Here is a 24,870-nt window from a genome sequence, read left to right as displayed (position 1 = left end):
CACACCGGCCGCTGGAATCCATCCTTCAAAGTCCTGTTGCCATGTTCACAGAGCTCGGAATAGACCTAAACATTACCAGGAACACATTGTTGAGTCTACAGTGGATCTAACTTGCTGGAAGCCTGGAACATAGAGCAGCGTCATGAAGGGCCAAATCTGAACAGATAATCCACATTCACTTTCCAAATCTGAAGAGACATTCCACATATTTTGGGAACAAGTGAACTCAGCAGACAGAAAGGGAAGCACCAAAGGGCCAAATCCTCTTCTTTTCATCAGGCTGACAACAGTTTGGGTAGTGATCTTATAACTTCCAAAACTATAAACAAGAATGTTACAAACACAGGTATCGCCTTTTTGAGTTACAACAATCAACAAATTGTTACAGGATTCAAACTACAGTACTTTCCTCATCGCAAAGTTCCATTCCATCACCCTTTATTATATGCAAGGAGGAGCTTGTTGCACAAGTGAGAAATTTCAAGTTCCACCATTATCCATGAAGAGCCTCTTTTCAACTTGTTTCTTTTAAGCTCTTGTAGAACCAGCCGGAGAAATCCCCCCCACTTCGTCCGAAGGGACGCATTGCTATACTCTCTAAATACATCATAGAGCTTACTTGTTCCTCTCCTGTGACGATTGAAAAAGGACCTACAGTTTCAGTTTGCTATTTACATCAAATAAGTGCCCTTCTCGGGGATCCACTGGGCGTCCGAGAACTGAAAAGAGCTGTTTCGTGCCAAGGATCCAGCGGCTGTCTTGTGTTTGGTCTTGTGGGATATATGGAGTAGTCGTTCAAGGTGTATGCACTCTGTCCAGCAGGAGCATAAGCAGGGTGAGGAGGAGAGAGAAAACCACTCCTGTGTGCATTTCCAAAATGACGCAATGGGCTTGAACTTGGGGACACAGGTAAAGACGTTATCATTCTCACATCATTCCTGCTTGTAGTAAAAAAAAAATTTTGAGACACATCCTGAAAAAGATAATATTCTATTCCACAACAGAACATACACATGCACATACATGCGCACGCACAAAAGCATGGGAAAAGCACATACCTTGGGCTTCTCAAGCCTCGCGAGGGAGAAAGCATTCCTGCTGGCTTTCTAGTGTAGTCCACTTCAGGAGGAGTCATACTTCCTGGAGTCACACTTCCTCTGTTGGGGAGAGAGACCATTCCAACTGGCTGTCTCGGGTAGTCCACTTCAGGAGGAGTCATACTTCCTGGAGTCACGCTTCCTCTGTTGGGATGGAGATCCAGTGCTGGCTGCCCAAAGCAAAAGAATGAAGTAAATGCCAGCTTATCATCAATGTAACCAGTCCCGATTTTTTTGTACGCTAATCCTCTCTACAACAACTAAACTGCTTTCTTCATTTTCTTGTTTTGGCATGAAGAAGAACCAAACACTGTACGCTAATCTTCTCTACAACAACTAAATTGCTTTCTGCATTTTCTTGTTTTGGCATGAAGAAGAACCAAACACTGTACGCTAATCTTCTCTACAACAACTAAATTGCTTTCTTCATTTCCTTGTTTTGGCATGAAGAAGAACCAAACACACTGAGCAACCTATGCGAAGTTGGTTCATACAACTTCAGAATAAATAAGTCCCAAGTACTTACTCAGAGAGCAGATACACAATAATATACACAAAACCAGCCCTAATGCATTCAGCAAAATGATAAAACTTCCAAAGTAAAAACCTAACGCAAAATCTTTTTCTAGCCAGAAACTTATACAACAAACCTTTCTCACCACACATCCATCTCTGTGTTTCAAATGCTTCTTAGACAAACATAATCTCAAAGTAGATAGTGCAACACTCTTTTTCACTTAAAAAAAGTATGAACAAAATGAATAGACAAAGGAATCTCGAAGAGGGAAACAAAAGCATTCTAGAAGACTTTACCGGAGTGCGGGTCCCCTCAAACACTGAAGGGAAGGCATTTCTGGTTATGCTAATGTTAGATACCCTTGATGTTGCGAGGTCCCGAATAAAAGGATGGTCAAGTAGCTGTGCAGCTGTGGGGCGGGCCGATGGTTCGCGCTGCAGACACAGCCTTATGAAACTTTTGGCATCATTAGAAAGGTGATCGGGAATTTCAGGCATATCTTTGCTATTTCCAATTTTGAAAATGGCAGCCACCTGTTTAATTCGATATTAAACAAAACAGATTTAGTCCAGCAGACTCTTGGAGAACTGCAAGAAAAAAGCACATTGATGTTCAGGATAGTCTAACCGCACCCCTTCATACTGACTCCAAGGCGGCTTTGATGTTGCCATTTCAAGAACAGTACATCCCAGGCTCCACAAATCGACAGCCAAATTGTAGCCATTCGTGTTCATCACAACCTGAGGTTAATTACTCAACCAAATAAGAGGGCAAAGACATGGAATAAAGGGAGCATGGATAAGAAGTGAAATGAAACGTATGCAACCATGGGTTAAGGAACCATCTGTAGTATCTACCACAAGATGAGTACATGCACATGCACATGCAGACACAAGCGAGGAGAGAGAGAGAGAGAGAGAGAGAGAGAGAGTACCTCAGGTGCCATCCAGTAAGGGCTACCCTTGAAAGAAAGCATTGATTGGCAAGATGTTATCTGTATCAGACCAAAAGAGGCAAGAATTTCTCAGTACGAATATAGTTATGAACTGGTACACGCTGCAAAATTGTTCACCTTTAAGAAAAATTGGTTCTAGTAATAAAATTAAGTTTACCACCCTATACACAGAAAAAGTTCAAAACCAAAGGAGCTCAGTTACAAGACAAATTCACTATAATGTTGATTAATCCCATCCAGACATAACTTTCAGCTGTATCAAAAGTGCTTTCAACCAACTTTCAATAATTACAAAGCCGGCATCTTCTTTTCGACAATTTTTCAAAAACCGAACTGAACTGGCCAGTTCAACGGGATATAGGAGCCTAGTCCGGTGCGGTTACCTTGTATAAACCGTCTCAATGTTGGACCGCTTAAACCAGGCACTGCTACCTGGTCCAGTTTGGTCTCCTGTATGGTTTTCAAAACATTGCCCTCCGATGAAAGTCTTCTTATTATGCTCTTTCCAACCGAAAAACAGTAGACGGAAAAACATGGCCATGGCTGAAGCTTTTCTCTCTTATCAGAGCCAGTTTCTATTCTGGGACTATGGGTTATGGGCTCACCATGCTTCCTTTGTGCCACTCTGATTTATTACCAAACTATACATCCCCTCCTTACCCAAATTGCGCCAATCCCAAGGATCTATGCATAACATTGTCAGCACTAGCAAAAAGAGCATATACACCTTCCGATAGCCGTGGCCGTGTTTGTGGGTTGGCATGGGTATGTAGGTGAGGGAACACTCATAGGATCACATGGTAGCAAGAATTTGTCGTTCAGCCACTCAGGCTAGAAATTACTGAACTTCACAATAAGGTGATCTGTCACTTAACAGGTACGCGATGAAATAAGCGAAGATTTCTAACTTTGCCAAAGAATCCTCATGTCAAACAAAAAATTGAGGGGCGAGCTTTGTTTACCCTAGAGTATAGTTGCAATGTCGCCCCTAAAGTCGAAATTTTCATTAGACCATTCAAAAAAATTAAAATAAGGTTTTTGGGTGTATCTTTGTTGGATAGAGTAGTTAAAGAGAATCATGAAATACATACAGAAGGAGTAACATGAATCCCCATGAAGACTTGCCGTCCTTTGCAATATTGAAAGAAAAGGAAATTTAAAACTACTTATTGATTCAAATGACATACATGCTTCGCCATGCCAAAGTCCACCAATTTGATCTCACCATTGGGATCAACTAAAATATTTGCGCCTTTAATGTCCCTGCAAGGTGCAAAATACCATCGACAAAACTTAATGAAACCTATAAAGTTGGCCATCCCATTTACAAGAAATCAAGAACACTTGTTGAGAGGCAATTACCTGTGCACCACATTTCTTCCATGCAAGTAGGCAAGGCCAGAAGTAATCTGCCTAGTATAATTTTGAATAACAGGTTCCTCAAACGCACCATACTCCTGGAGTAATTTGTGGATTGAACCACCAGATACATACTCAAGATAAACTGAGAGTGTATCTTCTCCCTGCAAGAACGACAGATGCAGAATACCAAAAATTAATTCACTGTAATTCCACGCGTAACTGAGAATGATTTCATTTTGCATTTATTTGCGTGTATTCCAATGCATGAGCCTATAATATTTAGGTTTTCAAGTAAAGCATCCGCCCATACCAATTCACTTCCAAAGTATCGCACGATATTTGGATGACGAAGTTGACTAAGCAAGTTTATCTCCTGCAGATGACAGAAGACAAGAAGCTCATCATTTTCATACCATCAACAGAGGAAAAGCGATAAGTTTACATAAAATGGGTTTGACAGTTGACCTGATTAAGCTGCTTAAAACTCTCTTTTAATGTCTGATCATCTGAAGCAATCCTAACTTCCTTTATGGCACACATTTTCCCTCCTTCACTGTGATGTTTGCAGAAAGACAAGTTAACAAAAACGTCAAATAGGCTGAAAAAACCAACATTGATAGGGTCTTCCACCATCCATCCAAAGTAAGCCATCTAGAGTAGATGACAATCGATGGAAGGAAAAGTGAGACATCTCAATTCTTCTACTTGGAGTAGAGGTACCTGTTGAATCCAAGGTAAACCTGACCAAAAGTTCCTCTTCCCAGAAGTCTTCCCTTCTTCCATTTTGAAAGGGTAAAAGTCGGGCTTTCAGGCGCCCCACTGTTTCTGTTGTTGGGCAATGAAGAAGGGCTTGTAGGAGAACCCGGGGGAAGAGGCAGTGGATGGCATTGGCTCCTACTATCGTCATGCCTTCCTGATTGTGGAGAATCAAGACTGAAACCTGACAAGCGCGTATGAAGAGGCGATGTGGGGCTTGTGGGCCCCCTCGAACAAGGACCGGGGCTCCTTGGCCTTGCAGTGCACTTTGCATCACTAAGTCCCCTGTCATCAAAACACCACATAGATCATACTTACACGTGCTGTTTATACAGGCATTCATTTTACCCATCGCACCTCTTAGAATAACATTAAGTGCCATTCCTTCATTTATTGAACGTCAACCTTTCTATAGATTGATATTCACTCACTACTCATCCGATCTCCTTCAACATAAGCAAGATGTAAGCCGGTCTCTAAACTACTACTGCTTTATGTCTGAAGTCTTTACTTATACGGTCATACACGTTGTTGAGCCTAGAAAACCTCAAACATCGAAAGCAAGCTGAACACGCCGCATACACAACAACAAGGGATCAAAAGGATTAGATTAGAAAGCCACCAACAACCTAAGATGAGTAAGACACGAATTTGCCACCAAACTGACCTTGTCCTTATTTTACTTGAATTGAAGCGATAAAGGAGAGAAGAGAGACATAATTAAGAGAGATGAGACGAGACAACAATCGATTCTTCCAATCCCAAGTCAATCAAATACCAAGAAACCCTCCTTACACAGCTAATAATTTACTCTGATTACACAAAACCAAGACAAAATCGCCACTCAGTATCACCTACACAATAAGAGACCGTCAACTCCAATAATTCATGCTAGCCCTAGAACCACGGACCAGATATTTCAAGATTTCAACTTCACGCGTCGCCGAATCATCAACCTCCGCCAAAGGTTAAGATTGCACAAAGAAAAATTAGGGCAAGGAGGAGATAAATCGCGAATCTCATAAAACCCAACCTCTGGACTCCCAATTGGGCATGACCATTGACCAACTGGTGATCATCGGACGAGCCGGACGAGCTCACGCTCGAGACGGAGACCGACCCATTCAAGGGATCTTGAACGGACGAGACCGAGGGCCGAGGCAAGGGGAGGCCCCGATCCGAATCGAAGCCCGCGAACTCGCCAGCCGGCCCGCCGGCGGTCCCCCCGAAATCCCTGCTGTTCCGCGGCGAATTCCTCGAGGAGACGACGTCGTCGAAGCTGTTGGGCTTCCTCTTGGCGTCGCTCTTGATGGACGATTTGGCGGGACTTGGGTGGTGGGTGGGGGCGTCCTCTCGGGTCTTGTTGGATTTCCTCGACCACCAAGCAGGCATTTTTTTTCTCGTGGGTTCTTGAGAGGGACGAGAAACTGGACGCTAGAGAAAGAGAGAGAGAGAGAGAGAGCGAGCGAGAGAGATTGAGCCTCTGGAGGTGGAAAAAGTGGAGAGACAGAGTCAAGAAGGAAAGTTTGGACTTGGGCTCTGGGAGAAGATTTATGCGGGAGAAGCTGCCTGGAAAGACGAGGAGTTGAAGAGGAGAGAGAGAAAGAGGCAGGGGGCAAATTAACAAAGGCAGCTTCTTTGGGGTTTTCGTTCTTTATAGAGAGAGAGAGAGAGCGAGGAGTGAGAACCAGCTAAGTGAAGGTGAAATGGTTGGGACGGCAGAAGGTGGTTGGATAGAGCGCGGAGGGGGATGACGTGGCAGGGTCCTAGAGAGAGAAACTTCAGGGGTTAGAGAGAGAGAGAGAGACAAGGTAAGAGGAAACGCAGAGGAAGAGGAGGAGGAGTTCTAGCTAGGGGCAATGGCGGAGTTCGCGTTGGCTAATGTGGGTGTCCGTGTCCCTAATTTCGCCCACGTGTCGAAATTGCACATCCCATATGGAAAAGTTTTTACATATCAAATCTCTAAAATAAAATAAAAAATTCAACAAAAGTTTTTACATATCAAATCTCTAAAAAAAACAAAAAATCAACAAAAGTTTATATGCATGCGTCATCCCACGTTCGCTCCTCAATTCCGGATAAGGAAAAAGAAAATCATTGCATTTCGTCGCAAATGAAATATCTTATATTACTTAAAATAATAAATCAAAAAATATTTCCACAAATCATTTGTTCTCGACGAAATAAATGCACCCATAATGTAAAATTCATGTTAATAGCGTCGGTTTCGATACTCAAGGAATACCATTTTTATTCAATAGACCATAAGATTGAAGTATGTAGAAACAATTTACTTTGTGTCCATTGTTATATGTCATCGCGTTCAAGTTTTCTTCGTACATTTCTTAATTTGTTTTTGCTATGACATCATATGTAACAATGCTTATTAGATTTTTCCGGCTATGTTAGGTACGATGGAAATGGCTCATCAAACAAAAGATAAGTACCATGACAGGAAAGAGGGCATAGAAAATATAATTATTTCAAAAAATGGTCTGACCAAGAAAATTTTCATAATTTATTTTTTAAATTTTCTTCCTTTTTTCTTTCTTTCTTCCTTTTTTATTCACTTTCTCGTCGGTAGTTTGCCACCCACCGGCGAGGGCCTTGCCAGATTTGGGCAAGGTCGCCTCGTCCAGCCCTCCTCGGCCTCGCTTAGTTTGGTGAAGTTGAAGACTTGCAACACATTGCAGAAGAAGATGGAAGAAGGAATAAGGCGAGAATAGTAAACTGAAAAAAAAAAAAAGAGAGGAAAGAAATACTTTTGAACATTGCCCGGATGCGGCGAAGGCCAACCTTGCTCCGCTCGGGCAAGGCTACCCTCAACCTACATAGGCCAAGCCAATTGGCCTATGAGGCCAACGAGGAGGCCCTCCCTCAATTTGGTGAACTTGAAGAATTGCAAACATGGTGCAGAAGAAGATGGAAGAAGGAAGAAGAAGATGAAAAATAAACTGGAAAAAAAAAAGGAAAGAAATGCTTTTGGACATCGCCAAGATCCGACGAGGGCCGGCCTTGCCTAAGCAAGGCAACCCTCGCTCTGCCTAGGTGAGGCCACCCTCGACTAGGCATGGCCACGGGTCGTGAACCATCGATTCCGGTTCATGAATCGGCGATTCCGGTTCATAGCCACTATGGAACCGGAACCAACTCTTGAAAGAGCGGTTCCGGTTCCAATTCGAAACCGTCGATTTCGGGGTGGGGCTCGGGGGGAGGGAAAGAGTAATGGCTCTTTCCCTATTTTTTTTTGGCCGATTCCTAATTTTTTAAAATCGGAACCGAGAGGTCGGCCCGATTCCGTCCTAGTCAACAAGCCGGTTCCGGTTCTTTCACGGGCCGATTCCGAGCCCAAACCGGCCCGTGGCCATGTCTACCCTCGACCCTCCCAGGCTAGGCCACCCTAGTAGGCGAGGATAGCCTTGCCTCACTCCGGCGAGGTCCACTTTCGGCCCAACCATTGCGGGTGGCCGGGCCGTCACACGAGACTAGCCACCCACGTGAAGGAAGGGGAAAAAAGGTAAAAAGAAAAAAAGAAATGGGAAAGTAAAGAAAAATAAGAAATGAATATAAATGATGAAAATCTCTTTAGTCATGGCCTTCTTTGAAATAAATAAGGCACTTGAGACCATTGTTTGAAACAAGATCCACTTTATGCCTTTATTTAAAAAAATGAGCGCATTTCAGGCCTTTATTTTAAATTTTTCCTAAAACTAAACCTAAAAGACCAAAATTTTTATGACCTTTTATAATAGAAAAGCTTAACATTGCAATCCAAAAGGCAAAATGTAAATATGTTCTTGAAAATAAATGAGAGAGAGAAAAAAAAAAATAACTCATGAAAAGACACGAAAGTCAAATTTAGAACTCAAGAAAAGAAAAATATCATTGTATTTCTAGACTATCTATTTATATGTTAAAATCTATTTAAATCCAAATAATATGTACACGAACGGGAATCTTGAGTAACTGGCCGAGCTGCTAAAGTAGCCAAAGTGGTAATATTAATAAATTCTGTCAGTAAAATGGGTCCTATAGAAAGTCCTAATCCTATAATGAAACTAGTTACCGTAGTAAACAATGAAAACTACATAATCACTTCATCTCGCAATATTCTAATAATATTCTAACATCTCATGCTCAAGTGATTTGAAGGAAACCAACTGGAGTTCGGTCAAGAAACTAGAAAAATTGAGCAAGAGAACGAGCCTTCGTCCGCGGTTTGATCAGCAAAGGAGACATGGACAAGATACAAAGGTACCTCAAAGGAGATGTTGTCCAATAATCGTTCTCGATATGTTTAGTGAGCTCATGAAAAACTTCACCGCAAGTTACTCAGATCTAGTATTCTAGTAGTGTAGCAGTTACTCTATCGTCGATCAAACCCGCTTGAGAAATAAGACCCCGAGGCATGTTTGGCTTGAGTGAGATGATAATAGTCATCTTGACTAGAAGAAATTTTCATGCCTAAGAAATGATGAAGCAAGTCCAGATCTTTCATCTAAAATTGATTGCAGAGATATTGTTTTCAGGTCATCTCCAAATAGAATGCCTCGATCATTATGACGAACAAATAATGCTTCAGCACGAGAGTTAAAATGAAATCCAAATTGCTCAACGGTGTTTGGTGGTTTTGAGCCTTTCACATTCCAAAAGTTAGCTCAAATGATAAATCTTGCCCTCCACTAGCTCCTTCTATATCCGATGTGGGATAACTCTAACAATCTCTCGCTCACATATGGAGCCATGGATCAAAGCTGCAACAATTCGTATCACTTTTGAATGATTGTTGGATCCAGACTTATTGGTAACCTGGGTTATGATACTAGTGTTGATTGGTCTTGGACCTCTCTCATCCCAAAAGTTAGTTTAAAAGATGAGACTTTCTCTTACACTTATAAATTAACCACCAGCCCTTTTCACAATTGATGTGGGATAACCCAAAGAGATGATAGTACTAAATTTGGCAAGACCGCCATTCAACAATGCATTCTTGTGATCCATCTAAAAAAATTAAACACTCCGTGCTGATGCGAACGTTATTAGCACCAAGCTAGAACCGACAATTAAAAAAAAAGAGGAAGAATTGCTAAAAAAGTCATAAACATATTACAATTGTATCAAGTTAGTACTAAATTTTTTTTGTGAGTTAAGTCCTAAACCCTTTACAATTGTGACAATTCGGTTGACATAGTGTCACCGGCGCTAACGTGGATAAATTTTAATAATACTTTAACATTTTATTTTTTATTTTTTTGCCATCACTAGTGTTAACGTGAATAATTCATTTGTCAATATATGTGCACATTTTTGTGTCAAGAGTAAACGGATTAAGCTTGAACTTCATCCGATCCCAAGTCACATCAATCCCTTTCTATACTTTTCGATTTGATTTTAGCAAAAGGTCAAGGAAAGTACCGTGATTCGCGTATTACTATGTTGAGTGATAAAATGAAATCCAAATTGCTTGATGGTGTTGAATGGTCCTGGGCCTCTCTTATCCCAAAAGCTAATTCAAAAAATGAAACTTTCCCTCCACTAGCCCATTTTACATCCGATGTGGGATAACCCCAACATTCTCTCTCTCAAATATCGGGCCATGGGTTGAAGCCGCAACAAACCATATCTCTCCCGAGTGATTGTTGGGTCTAGACTTACAAATAACCCGGGCTCTGATTCTAATGTTAGGTGGTCTTGGGCATCTCTCATCCAAAAAATTAGCTCAAAGGATGAAATTTTCTTTCACACTTATAAATTGACCATCAACCCATTCCACGACCAACATGGGATAATCCCAACAGCCGGTAGTACTGAAGTTGGCAAGATCGCCATTCAACAATGCATTCTTGTGATCCATCTAAAAAAATTCTATCAAACGTTATTAGCACCAAGTTAGAACTGACAATTAAAAAAGGGGAAGAATTGCTAAAAAAAGTCATAAATATATTGCAATTGTATCAATTCAATGCTAAACTTTTTTTTGTCGGTTGAGTTATAAAATTTTTGTAACATCGCTAGTGCTGACGTAAATAATTTTTAATAAATCTTTAATATTTAATATTTTATATTTTATATTTTTTTTCTCGTAGCCGACGCTAACGTGAATTAATCCTTGTTTGATATATGTGCACATTTTCATGTCAAGAGTAAACAGGTTAAGCTAGAACTTCAGCCGGTCCCCTGTCACATCAATCCCTTTCTATACTTTTCGATTTGATTTTAGTAAATGGTCGAGGAAAGTACCGTGATTCGTGTATTACGGTGCTTGGCTTTGTTTTTTATGCTCGACTATGAAGTTTGGAGATATGAAGGTTGCGTGGGGAACTTGCTTAAACGTGCAAGTGACAAACCCCCCGATTGAGATCACCTTTTCCTCACGTGGACGAGCTTATCAAGACCTTCTTCTCGATGTTTTAAAATAATCCAATTTGGGAACTCCAATATCAGGTTGGGAGACATTATCCATATGCTTATCCTACCGAATATAGGTGAAATGTTAGCAAAACTTCATTTACTAAAGTTTCAATTGAGCAATGAACATGGAGTTACATAAATGGCTACGGTTGAGTTTTATCGAGTTCTCAACCCACCGTTTGGGAGTGCACATTAAAAGTTCGATACATTCATCCGAGGGGATCACCAAAAAGGAGCCCATGTTCGACCCTATCAACATCTCTAGTTGGACCCACCTTTATTCAAAAGTTTAAGTTAATGAGTTATGGATCAACTAGGATATATTAACTGATCATCACCATATGAATTCTCGGATGTGAGACTTCTTTAATACAACTCATATGCGCATCCTAATAATCTTCCTCTCACGTGTAAACTCAGTGTTAGGTTTGCTCTCAACTTGATTCTCCATCAACGCCCAATGTCATCTCCGTGTTGATCACTAAATTTCTTTCTTGAAATAATCACCAAATAATGATGCGTATTGAGAGTGAACCGCCAATCAATCATCGGCTCGGATGTTATTTATTGGGAGCACGCATCAGAAGCTTAAAACAATAAGGTTGGGAGACATTATCCATGAGCTTATCCTACCGAATATGTGTGAAAAGTTAACAAAACTTCGTTTACTAAAGTTTCAATTGAGCAATGAACATCAAGTTATAGAGATGGCCACGGCTAAGTTTTATCGGATTCCCAACCCACCTAACCCTATAAGTCGAGACAAAACTTGGGTATCGGATGGATTTTGGTAGACCCTGTAGGAATCCCAAAACAAGTTTGAGGTTCAAATGATGAGCACCTGAATGTCTTTTTTTAAAAATTGCCGTGAAATTTATGTTTTTTTTTCAAAAAATTATTAAATTTTTTTTGCGTGAAAGATTTTTCAGTAAAATCATATCCGTGAAAGTTCAGAAAATCAATTTCGAAAGATTCTTTCACACGAACGAACATACCCCTTAATAAATAGTGAGGCTAAAACGTTGTCATTGCCTCGATCGTCGCGATAATTCTCCATGTTTTGCATACGGTAAACTCCAATAAAAACCAGGACACGATTCCCAGGAGAAATTGCTATGCAATAACATACTTTTGCTAATATATTCGACGAGTGTCGCAGGCTAAAACCCTAAAAGGAGGGGCAAAAGGAAGGAGGGGAAGAACGAGCAAAGGGAGAGGGCAAAGCTGAGACGCGTGGGGTCGGAGGGCCGGGTCGCGATCCCTTCCAGAAGAGGGAATATTGACAAATTTGGCGACGGGGTTTGCATGAGGATTGGTCGCCATTCGATGATATTTCCTAGTTTTGCCATTACGTCATTTCGCGTGCCATTGACTTTAGTCTTACAAAATGTGAAGAATTGTCCTCGACAAGCAATTGGGAGTGGTTGGTTCGATTAGATGGTTGCTTCTAGACATATAGATGCCGAAGCGAAGCAAAAAGGATAGTAGGATTGAGATTTGGACATTGTGCGTAATCATTTGATGGTATATGACGAGATAATTCGTGGCGAAATCTAACGGTCGTTCCTCCCTAAAGATGGATCGAGGGTTAGGGATCACCTAACTTCTTTACATGGTCTAGTGCAAAGTCGTCATGGAATACCCACTACTATCGTCGTGATTTAACAATATTATATATATGCGTGTGTGTGTGAATAAATGCACTGGAAGTCTTAAAACTTATCATGAAAGTGCAATTGAGTCCTTAAATTTTCAAAAAGTACAAATCGAGTCCCAAAATTGATCATGAATGTGCAATTTAGTCCTAAAATTTTCAAAATGTGCAATCAAATCCTAAAACTTATCACAACTATGTAGTCGAATCCTAAAATTTTCAAAAAATACGATCAACGGAAGGACTTGAACCCATAAATTTGACAAGTTTTATGATTTTATTGCACTTTTTAAAAGTTTTAAGATTCAATTGCACTTTGTAATAAATTTTTGGACCTCCAACGCACTTATCCCATGTATAGAATATATCATACACTTGTGCATCACATGGTGTTTTCGCAAAGCGGATAAATGGCATAACAAATCCGTTTATCCTGTCCGCACAAATAATCCACCACGATCGAAAAAGGTAGCAGAAAAAGGAATCCCCAAAATCGGCCTTTGAATCGGGTCCAGATCGATCTATTCCAATCGGACAAAAGGTCCCTCGGAAGCTCGGCCTTTCGCATCCCGGCCTAATGCTTTTGTTTGATGAGGTGACATGATGGTAAATACTTTAACGTGTATGCAATTCACCGTCGGTGAATCGAATTAATCATAATCCCTTTTTTTATTGACAAAGAATTAATCACAATCCTTAATCGTACAAAATCTCCGCGAAAGTTCTATGATTATGATTGCAATCGATTCCCCGATCTTGGTAAGAGGTAAATAATAATTCGAAAGTTCCACCATTTTGACCCATTCCTTCCTCAAGTTCACACGTGAACGTCTTTCCCATGTCTCTTTTTGTCTAATTTTTTGTAGATCTTTTGGGGTTTGTAAATGTCGAAGCGTAGGAATCAGTGTCGACCGTCGTAAAAGTCAAGCACGTGGTGACGTGGCCGTTGCAATTTGGACAAAAAACTTTCGTACGGAAAGGCCAACGACGCTCCCATATCACATTGCACATGACCCCATCAGTCAACGCGTTGTACACTTTTCACCCACTCTCTCTCCCCCTCTCTCTCACTAGAAATGGTCACAAGCTTTAATAGGGTTGTAATTAGCGCCGTATTAATCCCTAATTAATGATGGCATACATAAATTATCATTAATTGGCTAAACTCACAATGCTAAACGTATCCGAAAACAACGGGACCCATTTCGAGATTCCATTATATTGGGCAACGAGCTCCATCACCGCAAAGCATTCTATTTGTCACTTTTTATTTACTATGATAACTGCCATGTATTATCATTAGACATGTTAAAAACGGGTTGTAAAACCATTTCTTATCCTATATGCAATGGGTTGAGTTGTTATATAAATTAATTATATTTGATAAATTGATCATAAGTATGTTTAAATATCAATGCTTTTTTTTTTGTCGATAAAATAACAAAAATATGAAAGTGCTAGCTGGGTTATAAATGGGTTTATAATTTATTTAGATCCAACTCAATTCTTTAATGCTTTCTTCAATCTCTCTAGCTCTCACTTGACATCGCGTTCGCTCACTCAATACTCTCATCTCAATTTAAATATGAGCTCTCTTAAATTGAGTTATATATAAAAACATTTTAGGAATATATGCGGGATCCGGGTTTTGTGTTTTGTCCACGTTGAGTCAAGTATAGGTCACTAGAATGGGTTTATGTGGCTCCGACCATGTTCGAATCCGACCCAACTCACTTGTTTGATAGGTCTAATTACCATTATCGTGGAAATAACGTCGTTGAAGTCGTTGAATCCGCGCGATCAATATGTTCATGTTTCACCGGTATGCCACGTTAGTTTATGGGTGTTCACTTGATTTCTTTTATCAGTCGAAACGACTTACCCTGTGGAATATTTAGTGGCATTTTCTTAAGATCAATTCGTGTGCATGGCTTTTGCCCTTTGTAATGATTTTGATTACATTGATGATAATCACCTCGAGCTTCTTCTTCCAACGTATGCCTAGGTGCCGTCCAGCTGATAAATATTTCGTATTTAGATTGGCTCAGTGGGAAAGTACGTGGAAAAGGACTCGGAAAGCGATGAGGCAAGAAACTTCTTTATTAAGCTCCTTGACTTGAGTGTTCTTTGGTGCCAACGTCGGGGCCAGTTAACGTTCGCCTGGATCGTCCTGCTTAATTATAACCGATTTTATTGTTGATATTATTGAATTTATTTGATCACGCATACGCATGCGCGTATCTCATTGTTGCTCCTTCCACTTCTGCCTCAAAAAAAAAAAAAAAAATTAAGGAAAAATGACACAAACGGTGTCCGAGCTTTGACCCAATCTAAAACGTGGTCCGTGAACTTTTAATATGTTCCATGTGATATATGAACTTTAGCTCAATGTGCAATGTTGTCCCTGAACTTTCAATTTGTTTAATGTGATCCCTGAACTTGTAATACGTATTCAATCTAGTTCTTCGACTATATAAAAATGTTAATGTTTTCCTTGAGCTCGGATTAATGGAATGATAACATTGAACATTCTCTTATAGTATATGGACCAATTTGAACATGTACCAAGTATTTAATGATCATATTGAACAAATTAAAAGTTCAATGAATCATATTGAATAAATTAAAAGTTCATGAATCATATTGAACAAATTAAAAGTTCAGGAGCCACATTGCACATTAAGCCAAAGTTTATGGACTATTTGATGTCATTATCCCTTAATTAAAAATAAAATTTGGGAAGGACAAAAAATTAAAAAGAGAACTCTTCTACTTGGCATTTTCTTTGAAATGAAAACTTGAGAGGGAAAATTCCTTTAGCAAAAACAAAATGATTTATATAATTGCAGAAGGAAAAGGATTAATTCGAGAAAGTGACATATAGCCCGCGAAGCAAATTAATCGGTACCATATGCTTTGAAGATTAAGGAAGTTATATGCAAGTAACATGCGATAAGGACATTAGCTCAATATCCATGAAGCAATTTATAAACTAGTAGGACTTCATTGTCAAATTGGGATGGAAAATTTATAGATTTAAACCGTCTAAATCTATAGTATCCTTAAGCTCGATAAACTAATGTTTGCAATCTAACTATCTGGGCAGTTCGCCGCCACAAGAACATTTGAGCTATTTATTTTTTATGAAATTCCAAATGACCTTATTTCTCTCGCATCACTTTGGTCTCTTTTCATGTTATAACTTTATAATGAAAAAGTCCCTTTTGTATAAAGGGCCGAGAGGGGTGATCAGTGCTGGCGACTCACTCTAAATGTTACCACAAAGAACCTATTTGCTTTACGGAATTTTGGATTTGAGCCATAATCACTCCACGCCACCCATGAGCTGAATGTCCGAGGTTGGCGAGCTCGTCACCAGGGCCCCCACCAATATGCCAATGGTCGGCAATATATACTACAGTCAGACAAGGCGGCGTGAGATGTTTAGAGATACCGTTCACGCCACGAATTGAACTCGTGATCTCGTGGAAGATAGGTGACCCTTTTATTCATTTGCCTTACGATCTCTCGGTTGTAACTTTATAGCTTATTAGCGTGCATACTGCTCTATAAAAAGAAGAAAATCCCCACCCCACGATTCCTGGACCTACTAGCAATACAATAATGGCCAGCAACAATCATGGACTATCTAACTCAAGATCAACACCCTGTACATAATTGCAAGCACGAAATAATTATCATTGCACGCATAGATTTCTTCCAAAAGATGCTCTTTCTCAAATAGATCTAACTTCCTCCCCAACTCCAGATTCCATTTTTGCCTAACAACAACCCTCCCTATTTAGGAACAATTTGCCATGAACAAAAATGGGAATCTAATCTAATTTTTTAAAAGGAGGCTCGTGACAATTAAGGAGACAAATCTAGATTAGGCATCGCGGCTTTATTGGGCTTTGTCGATATTTAAAAATCAGAGACGTCATTTGAACCGCCTCTTGGTACGGAACACAATGTAGGACCCCCCCATCGCATTTAAAGAAAAGATGGGGGGCGTGAACGCGATTGGCACCAACCATTCTCCATAGTGACACTTTTAGACCCACTCCCCGTGCACCTTATCATCACACGCAAAAAGGTTGGAAGCTAGTACGACACATTAAATACAATGATGTTTTTTTCGAGCAGGCCGGATGTCAATTGTATCCGAATCGAGAAAAGCTAAGCTAACGACCCACATCAAGCCTTTGATAATCCAAAATCCAAGCATAACGTGTGAACACATTAACCGAAAATTCGCACGGGTTGCTCGATGACGCGTTTCGAATTCGAGCAGAGTGATTAATTTTTCCCAGTTCGCATAAAAAGATTTCGAATCACATGTCGGAGGGTCCAAATGGTATATATGGGTCCATAATTGAAGAGATTCATGAATGTTGGGGTGTGCCCCCATGGGGAATTATTGGTGCCGCCTCCCATGGGAAATGTGGCCCTTTGCCAGGAGCATTTAGCAGCCCGAACCAAAAGGAAGAAAGGAAATTGTGTGGCACTCCTTTGCCCCACAACATGTACACCCAAAACAAATTTACGCCGCCCTCAAATTTATCTTGTCGGGGAAAGAAATTTAAGGGAATTTCAACTTTGCGATGTTGGATGTGATGGTCTGTGGATCAGCATTCCTTTTGCTTTTCGCTTTTTTTTTTTTTAAAATCACGCCTTACAAGTGACCGACTCCCATATGAATTTATCAATCCCTGTTCGAGTGACTTACCGACTTCTTTCCAACTCAATTATCAATTAAGTTTGGGTTATCAACTCTCGTTTGAGTTATTTACAGTTTTATCAATTTATTGACTACGAGAATACGGAGGTAATCTAATGAGAGAAAAAATTGGTGAACTACACTAATTTAGGTTAGTAAGTACTAAGGGGGTAGATAAAAGTTGATAATTCAATTGAGGAGTTGGTAATTTAAAGAAAATATAAGTAAAGGTAGGCAAGTAATCCAAATGAGATATAGTAACCCAAAACTAATTTATAATTTGATATTGACAAAGGATGCTAAGTCACTTTAATTTAGGTCGGTAATTTCGTAAGACTTGGTAAATCCAAAGTGTTAATAATTATACACCTAAAATTTTCATAAGTTAGTGAAAAATTTGTAATTTTGCCGTATAAATAATGCTATATGAATATTGTTCTTAGTGCAAGTAATTCAGCTAGTATTAAGTACATCGACCAAGTAAGTGAAAATAGGATTAGAATCCTTAGACTTATTTTTTTCCTTGTCCCCGGGTGATATTGGATTAAATAAAAGAAGTGGCTAGCTGGACAATTTAAGAGTGTTGTAAATTATTTTTGATCACACGATCTTATTAAGTTTGATAGTTTAGCAGATCTGTCGGTTATTTCTAACCACACGATTTTTTAACCAATCAATAAGTGTTTTATGTTAAACACATGAGATAATGATTTGTGAATTTATAGTTGAGATCGATTGCGAGGATGCTTCGACTCCATGAAATGAATCTCGCGAGACCCGTTTCGCGCCCCTTCTCTAAACCCCACAGCCACTCAACAGCCGCAGCGATTCACCAGAAACTCCTCTTCACCCATCGGCCCCCGTTAAAATGTGGGTTCGGTACGCACGTTTTCATTTCGAATGTCGCTGCTACATTTGTACGCATGCTTCAGCGATCTGGTGTCCGCGCAGAAAGTGTTTGATCAAATGGAGGAAAGAGACGTAGTTTCTTGGAACTCCCTGATCTGCGGGTATAGCCAGTGAGGTGCATTTAGGGACGTTTTGAGACTATTCAACGCAATGCAGGTGGCTAGCATGATGGCTGTTACCGTGACAATGGTGAAAGTTGTCTTGGCTTGTAATTGTTTAGGGGAATCAGAATTCGCAGATCACGCGGTGAAGTACATTGACGAAAACCTTGTCATTGTTGATGTTTATTTAGGAAATAGTTCAACAGATATGTATGGGCGGCGTGGTGTGGTGGAATTAGCGCGGCAAGCACTTGATCGCGTGCACGAAGGAAACTTGGTTTCGTGGAATGCAATGATCCGGGGATATGCAAACGCGGGAGACTTAACTTGAGCCCACGGGCTTTTTGACAGAATGCCCCAGAGGGATGTTATCTCGTGGACTCCTATGATCAAAGGTTATGCTCAAGCTAACAACTTTGCAATGGCGGTGAAGCTCTTCCAAGAAATGATGGTGGCCAATGTGAAACCAGACGAAGTTACAATTGCTAGCGTGTTGTCCATTTCCGGCCATTTAGGCTCCCTTGACATTGGAAAGGCGGTTCATAACTTCATAATTGAGCATGGCGTGAAACTAGAAATTTATGTAGGGAATTCTCTCATTGACATGTATTGGAAATGTGGATCTGTTGAAAAGGGGCTTGAGTTATTTAAACAAATTAAGGAGAAGGACGCAGTCTCGCTGACTTCTATGATTTCAGGCCTTGCTGCGAATGGTTTTGCCAACACTGCACTGGAGCTTTTCTCAGAAATGTTGAGTGAAAGAATTAAACCTACTCATGGAACCTTTGTTGGGGTTTTATTGACATGTGCCCATGCTGGACTGGTGGAGGAAGGACTAGCATTCTTTAAGAGTATGGAAGATGTTCATGGACTCGCCCCAGAGATGAAACACTATGGTTGTGTTGTGGATATGTAGACAAGGCATATGACTTTATTACAAAAATGCTCATGTTTCCGGATGTTGTAGCTTGGAGGATATTATTGAGTGCTTGGAAGCTTCACGGCAATGTGGTATTGGCTGAAATTGCAACAAAAGAGCTTATTGAATTGGACCGTTGTAATAGTGGAAACTATGGTCTTCTGTCAAATAATTACCCGAGTTCCCGCAGATGGGATGATGCGTCCAATGTGAGAGAATTGATGGAGGAGACTGATGTGACGAAGCCGTTTGGTTGGAGTACAATCAAATCTAGTGGATTGCCATCACATAGTTCTTGGGATCCTATTCCTATTAATCCCACCGACACCATGCATCCAAAGAAGGAATTAGGATTTTCTTAATCCATCATTGCCCAGGGGAAGTGATTTTTGCAATTGAAGTGGCATGAGGCCTGCAACAACGGTTATCTGCTTATGGCATGCTGAATGTCTGTCATGGGATGTACATGAAGTTACTTTCTCCCAAGAAACTTCTCAACTGCCGTTTCATATGCGCTTAAATTCAGATGTTCTCAACTTTAATGAACTCTTTGTGGGGGCGACGTATCTCGGGAGTGAACTCGTGCTTCCTAGTGCCGTTTTGAGCTGCTACGTGCTGGAGATGGTCTTCCACACTCAGTAATTACATAGAGCGATTGGTGATTTGGTGAGTGTCATTAGCGAGTGAAACTCATTTAGTCAAAGCAGGCCGATACCTCTGTTTTGGATAAAGTGAAATGGCTAGCTCAGTGGAAGACTCATCAGATTTAGAACGTGCAGTTGTGCACTGCTGACGAAGAGTTCCTCGGATTCCCGTCAGCTTTATGGTTGAATAAGGAAACATCAAAATCAAAGTGGAGAGCGCTTACCTTACCATGGAAGTCGGAAACCATCCGAAACGTGATCGGAGCAAGCATTTTGCTTTTCTGATTGACGTAAAGAGATGATGGCTGATACATGTAGGCCACCTCGCCAATCGGCAAATAGGACCAAAATCCTGATGTGACAGAAGTTACTTGTACTTGAATGAAGTGAATATTTTCGTAATGCAATCACTGCCCATCTCAAATGGCTCAAATTTGTTGGTTGCTTCGTGTTGGATTTCTTAACATGGAATCTAAAATGTTCTGCTTTCTATTTCGCCTGCAGAAATAAATTGTGTCCGAGAACCATTACACCGAGGTAAAGGTTCCGCCCTTACTACAGTTGACCAGTTCCATCAACGGTGAAGAACAACCCCCAGGGACCGACTTCAATCGCTCGGATCTCATTTTCAGCATAAATCTTGGCCCGCTCAGCAAACCTAAGGTTAAATATGTAAAAAATTTTTGACATGGGCTATATTGATTGAGATTGCAATTAGCCATCTTACGGGGATTGGTCTAATGAGGTAAGACATGCAAATTTCTAATTAGTCCAATAAGGATTTGACTTGTGTGGGCCAAGTTAAGCTCGGCCCATGATGAACTAGTGGTTTAGAAGGCGATAGAAGAGAAACACTTGAGCTTGGGATCGTCGTTATTCAGCATCAAGAACGATAGGTTTCAAATCAGGTGTATAAATTCATTTACACAATTACTATGTTTCTAAAATGTAGCTAGATGACAATGAAATATGGGAAACCCGTAATGGAAGATCGCATACGCGGACGCAATTATCGTCCCAAAAGCACATCAAGAGCGGCTCCACCTCCGAATCATGCATTCCACACAGATGAATAAGCACACCCTGCAGCATGTAATGCCATTAAACTTCCGCCCGTGGATCGTGAAACCATTTGAGGCGCGGATTTTTAACTCTAGAACCAAGATTTTTTGCCAACTTTGAGAAGTATTTTTCTTCTCCGCCTTAAGAATATTACTACGATTGACAAGCACAAGGAATGCAAAAGAATGTTTTTGATACTTTGAAGCGTGATGACTGTCCTTAAAGTATTATTTGTCGTCACTGTAGTTGCCGTCGGGTTTAGGATAAATATACTTCCTGGACAAGCATGGAAGCCGCAGAGAAACGGGTTCAACGATTATTCAATTTCTCTCTTGAAGTTTTGCCTTGAATGTGTTATTAAAGATGTGTGTATGAAAAGAGAAGAAAGTTGTGGTTTTCAACATTTGTGATCCTTGAACAGTTGCAATTTTTAAAGGCTGTGTTTACCAATATATGATTTCGTGCTATTTATGGACAATCATCCGATACATCCCTCGGGATTATGTGCCTTATCCCAGCCATGTTACTTTTCGAATTATCGCCATTTTTTTTTTTGGTCAACGATCACTTTTTATAATTAGAAAATTAACTTTTTTCACAACCAAGATTTACACAAATTTATAATATTTCCATTAAATAGTATTTTAAATTTTTTGTAACTTTTTCTTTTCCTTTTTAGTTTTTTTTCTAGACTTAGGGAAATCGAGGGTCACCGACCCATGTAGAGGGGGAAAAACTAAAGAAAAGAAAAAAAATGTAAAATATTATTTAAAAAAGTCTATATCAGTGTCGGTAGTGCTACATTAGTATCGTCTGGCCAGAATTGACCGAATAGACTAAATTGGCACAAATGCAAAAGTTTTAGGACTGAATTAGCAAAAGAAAAGATTTTGAACTAAGTTGTCACAATTGCAATACGTTTAGAATTTTTTTTTTGTAATTCTCCCAAAATTCAATCATAACGAGCGAATATATTATGCGAAAATTTGCACGGGTCGCACCATGATGGATTTCGAATTTGAGCGGAGTAATTAAATTTTGCGGTTCGCATAAAAGATTTGGATTGATACATTGGAGGGTTCAAATGATATATGTGGGTCCATAATTGAAGAGACAGATCGATGTGTGGGCGTGCCCCAATAGAGAATTATTGGTGCCACCTCTCGTGAAAATATGCAGCCTTTGGTCCACAACATGTACGATGAACCCAAAAGAATTTACAGCTCCAAATTCTTTTTTATAAAGAAAGAAATTTCAGAAAACCTAATGTGACTTTGCGATGTTCGATATGGTAATTTGCAATTTAGTAACTTTTTTTTTTCGATTCTTTTAATGACGCCTTACAACTGATCAATTCCTATATAAATTTAACAATTTTAATTTAAGTGACTTACCAACTCATTTTCGATTAATTTATCAACTAATTTTTGGGTTACCAATTCTTATTTAACTTATTTATAAGCGTTTAATCGTCTTTTAAATTTATCGACTATGAATACTGAGAGGTAATTTAATGAGAGAAAAAAAATTTGTCTACCAATAATTCGATGGGGTTGACAATTCTAATACGATATTGTTCTTCCACAAAATATCTTACAACTCAAGTTCTTTTTCTCATACCGTATGGCGGCTCCAGCTCGCTCGATCGGTCATGCCATGCACATGTCCACGTTTCACCACCCTTTGTACGCTGTCCGAATGACTGATCAAAGGTTATGCTACATATAGGCTCGTTATACGATGAAGTTGGATAGTATAATTAAACGGATCTTACAAAAATAACGAGATTAGATTAGCCATCTAATGCTAGGAGGATTTCGTCAACCTTCAAAATAAATTTGGAGTTACGGCTCAACGCTGACTGCATTAATCTTTCGTGATTTGCTTGAAGTCTTTGCGTGCGGATCGGTCACACGACACGCATGGGTCTGCATTGATTGATTTGTTTGGAATTGGGGGCCTTGACTGGCCATGCCTGTATCTGCCCAGGAAGACAAGGGACAGCTGCGTCAACAAAAGGAGGAAGACGTCGCCATCGCACGATTCGATTCTGGACAGATTCGCTGGTGCTCTAGTGTTGCGTCTCCATTGGTCAGGCCCTCACCAAACCTCCACGTCACAACGCCTCACCGCCGGGCTCGTCCCTACGATCCGCGACCGCCCGATCGAGGCCGCCCACGTGGTTCCTCGACGCCGTACTCGCGCGGCCACGCGTCGGTTTCCGTATAGCGTCGGCTCGCTGTCACCGGCGACTTTGGCGATATAAGGAGGAGGAGAACGAAGGTGACGTTTTCCATTCCCACTCTGCGAAACCCACGTTTATATGAATCACGGCACGAGACATTTTCTCTCTCTCTCTCTCTCTCTCTCTCTCTGTAAAATGATGGAAGAAGGAGAAGCATCAATGGCGCGCGCGGAGGGCAGAGCGGCCATTGAAAACGAGCCCAAGACGCTCAGCTTCCATCAGATAAAGCTTGCCAGGGTAAGAGGATCGCGTACATGATCAGAAACCTCTCTCTCTCTTCTCTCGATCTCTCTCGTTCATGTTGGTTTTCAGGATAAGCGAATGATTTTTCGATGTGGGAACTAATCAGCATGAGTTTGGATGGCGATACAATATCGACAGGAGGCGGCTCTCTACGTGGTGAACACGAGCACCATGGAAGAGGCCCTGAGGATCTTCACCGAGGTAATAATGCGCTCATCTCGAAGCAACCTCACCTCTTTTTCTATCCTTTCCTCCTCGTTGTGGTGAAGAGTTCTCTTCGGTCCTTCTCCTGATGTGGTAATAATGGCAGAACTTGCTGCGTGATACAGGGCTTGCAGCCAGTGACCTGTTGTGGCAACAGACGCGATCAAGAGGAAGAGCGTAACGACGACAATCACGACGGCGAATCCCGGCTGCTGTCTCCGAGGGACGCCGTTTCCGCGCCGTTCTAGCTCGCTCCCGCCGGCGGGCGGGCGGATGCTTTGTACAGATGGCACTGGACTTTTCGTCTTTGATGCGCTTACCGATATTTCATTGATTTTCGTCGACGGTCTAATCAAGTGATTTATTTTTTGTGGCTGCCTTTTGGATCGGACTCACGAGTAATACACTTAATACTATGTACCTCAAGACCGTTAAAAATCGTGGGCATCCGATGCTTTCCTTAGATGTTCATGCTGGTTTCAAATGAAGAAAATTGTCCAAAAATTAAAAATTCGTAAATTTATTGCACTTTTATCAATTCAATCTTAAATTTTTTAATTTTTTTTTATATTTTATCAATTGTGTTTATTTAATAATCAAAATTCATTGGTATTGACACCAGTCCTTTTACATGCACGATTAGCACAAACATAAATAATTTTTAATAATGTTTTAATATGTTTTTTTTTTATTTTTTTCTTCCTTCTTTCTTTAGTCTAAAAAATAATAAATTTATTATATTTTTGTCAATTCAATCTAAAATCTTTCGATGTTTTCGTAAATTTTTTTTTATATATTATCAATTAAGTCCATTTAATAATTGAAATTTGCTGATATTGAGGTCATTCGTTTTTATATTAGCACGATCGATGCTAACATAAATAATTTTTAATAATATTCTAATATATTTTTTATTGTTTTTTTCCTTCCTTATTTTTGTCAATGATTGGCCATCAGGCATTGGCCATGACAAGCAAGGCCTGGTCGGGAGAGGGTGAGCCTTGGCAAGGGCCCCTTTTCCTAGATCCGGTCTGGGCGAAGCCGACCTTCACCAAGTCGTCTCACCTAGGT

General features: G+C 40.3%; 2 protein-coding genes and 1 pseudogene across 4 annotated transcripts; 2 read left to right on the top strand and 1 right to left on the bottom strand.

Annotated features, from left to right (window-relative positions):
* Positions 1 to 228: 228 nt before the first annotated feature.
* On the bottom strand, positions 229 to 6,432 carry LOC115726499 (mitogen-activated protein kinase kinase kinase 3). Of its 3 annotated transcripts, none has more exons than XM_030656394.2 (11): positions 5,721 to 6,399; positions 4,652 to 4,972; positions 4,397 to 4,484; positions 4,242 to 4,304; positions 3,932 to 4,092; positions 3,757 to 3,832; positions 2,549 to 2,608; positions 2,247 to 2,354; positions 1,911 to 2,147; positions 1,059 to 1,267; positions 229 to 941 (listed from the first exon to the last, which is right to left on the bottom strand). In XM_030656394.2, the coding sequence occupies exons 1-11, from the start codon at positions 6,077 to 6,079 to the stop codon at positions 677 to 679; spliced, it is 1,947 nt and encodes a 648-aa protein (XP_030512254.1). In that variant the 5' UTR covers positions 6,080 to 6,399; the 3' UTR covers positions 229 to 676. The 3 variants fall into 3 exon arrangements, with proteins under 3 accessions (XP_030512254.1, XP_030512256.1, XP_048135430.1); XM_030656396.2 differs by having other exon boundaries at positions 229 to 938; positions 5,721 to 6,385; XM_048279473.1 differs by lacking the exons at positions 229 to 941; positions 1,059 to 1,267 and adding an exon at positions 1,486 to 1,855 and having other exon boundaries at positions 1,886 to 2,147; positions 5,721 to 6,432.
* An 11,801-nt stretch (positions 6,433 to 18,233) lies between these two features.
* Positions 18,234 to 19,800, top strand: LOC115726507 (annotated as a pseudogene).
* A 3,592-nt stretch (positions 19,801 to 23,392) lies between these two features.
* On the top strand, positions 23,393 to 24,136 carry LOC125316061. The gene is made up of 3 exons (XM_048283052.1): positions 23,393 to 23,589; positions 23,734 to 23,796; positions 23,925 to 24,136. The coding sequence occupies exons 1-3, from the start codon at positions 23,431 to 23,433 to the stop codon at positions 24,045 to 24,047; spliced, it is 345 nt and encodes a 114-aa protein (XP_048139009.1). The 5' UTR covers positions 23,393 to 23,430; the 3' UTR covers positions 24,048 to 24,136.
* Positions 24,137 to 24,870: the final 734 nt, after the last annotated feature.

The sequence above is a fragment of the Rhodamnia argentea genome, chromosome 1, assembly GCF_020921035.1.
Source record: "Rhodamnia argentea isolate NSW1041297 chromosome 1, ASM2092103v1, whole genome shotgun sequence".
In the NCBI taxonomy this organism is placed as follows: Eukaryota; Viridiplantae; Streptophyta; class Magnoliopsida; order Myrtales; family Myrtaceae; genus Rhodamnia; species Rhodamnia argentea.
Note: the sequence above shows the minus strand (reverse complement) of the source record. Positions and strands in the feature narration are given on the sequence as shown.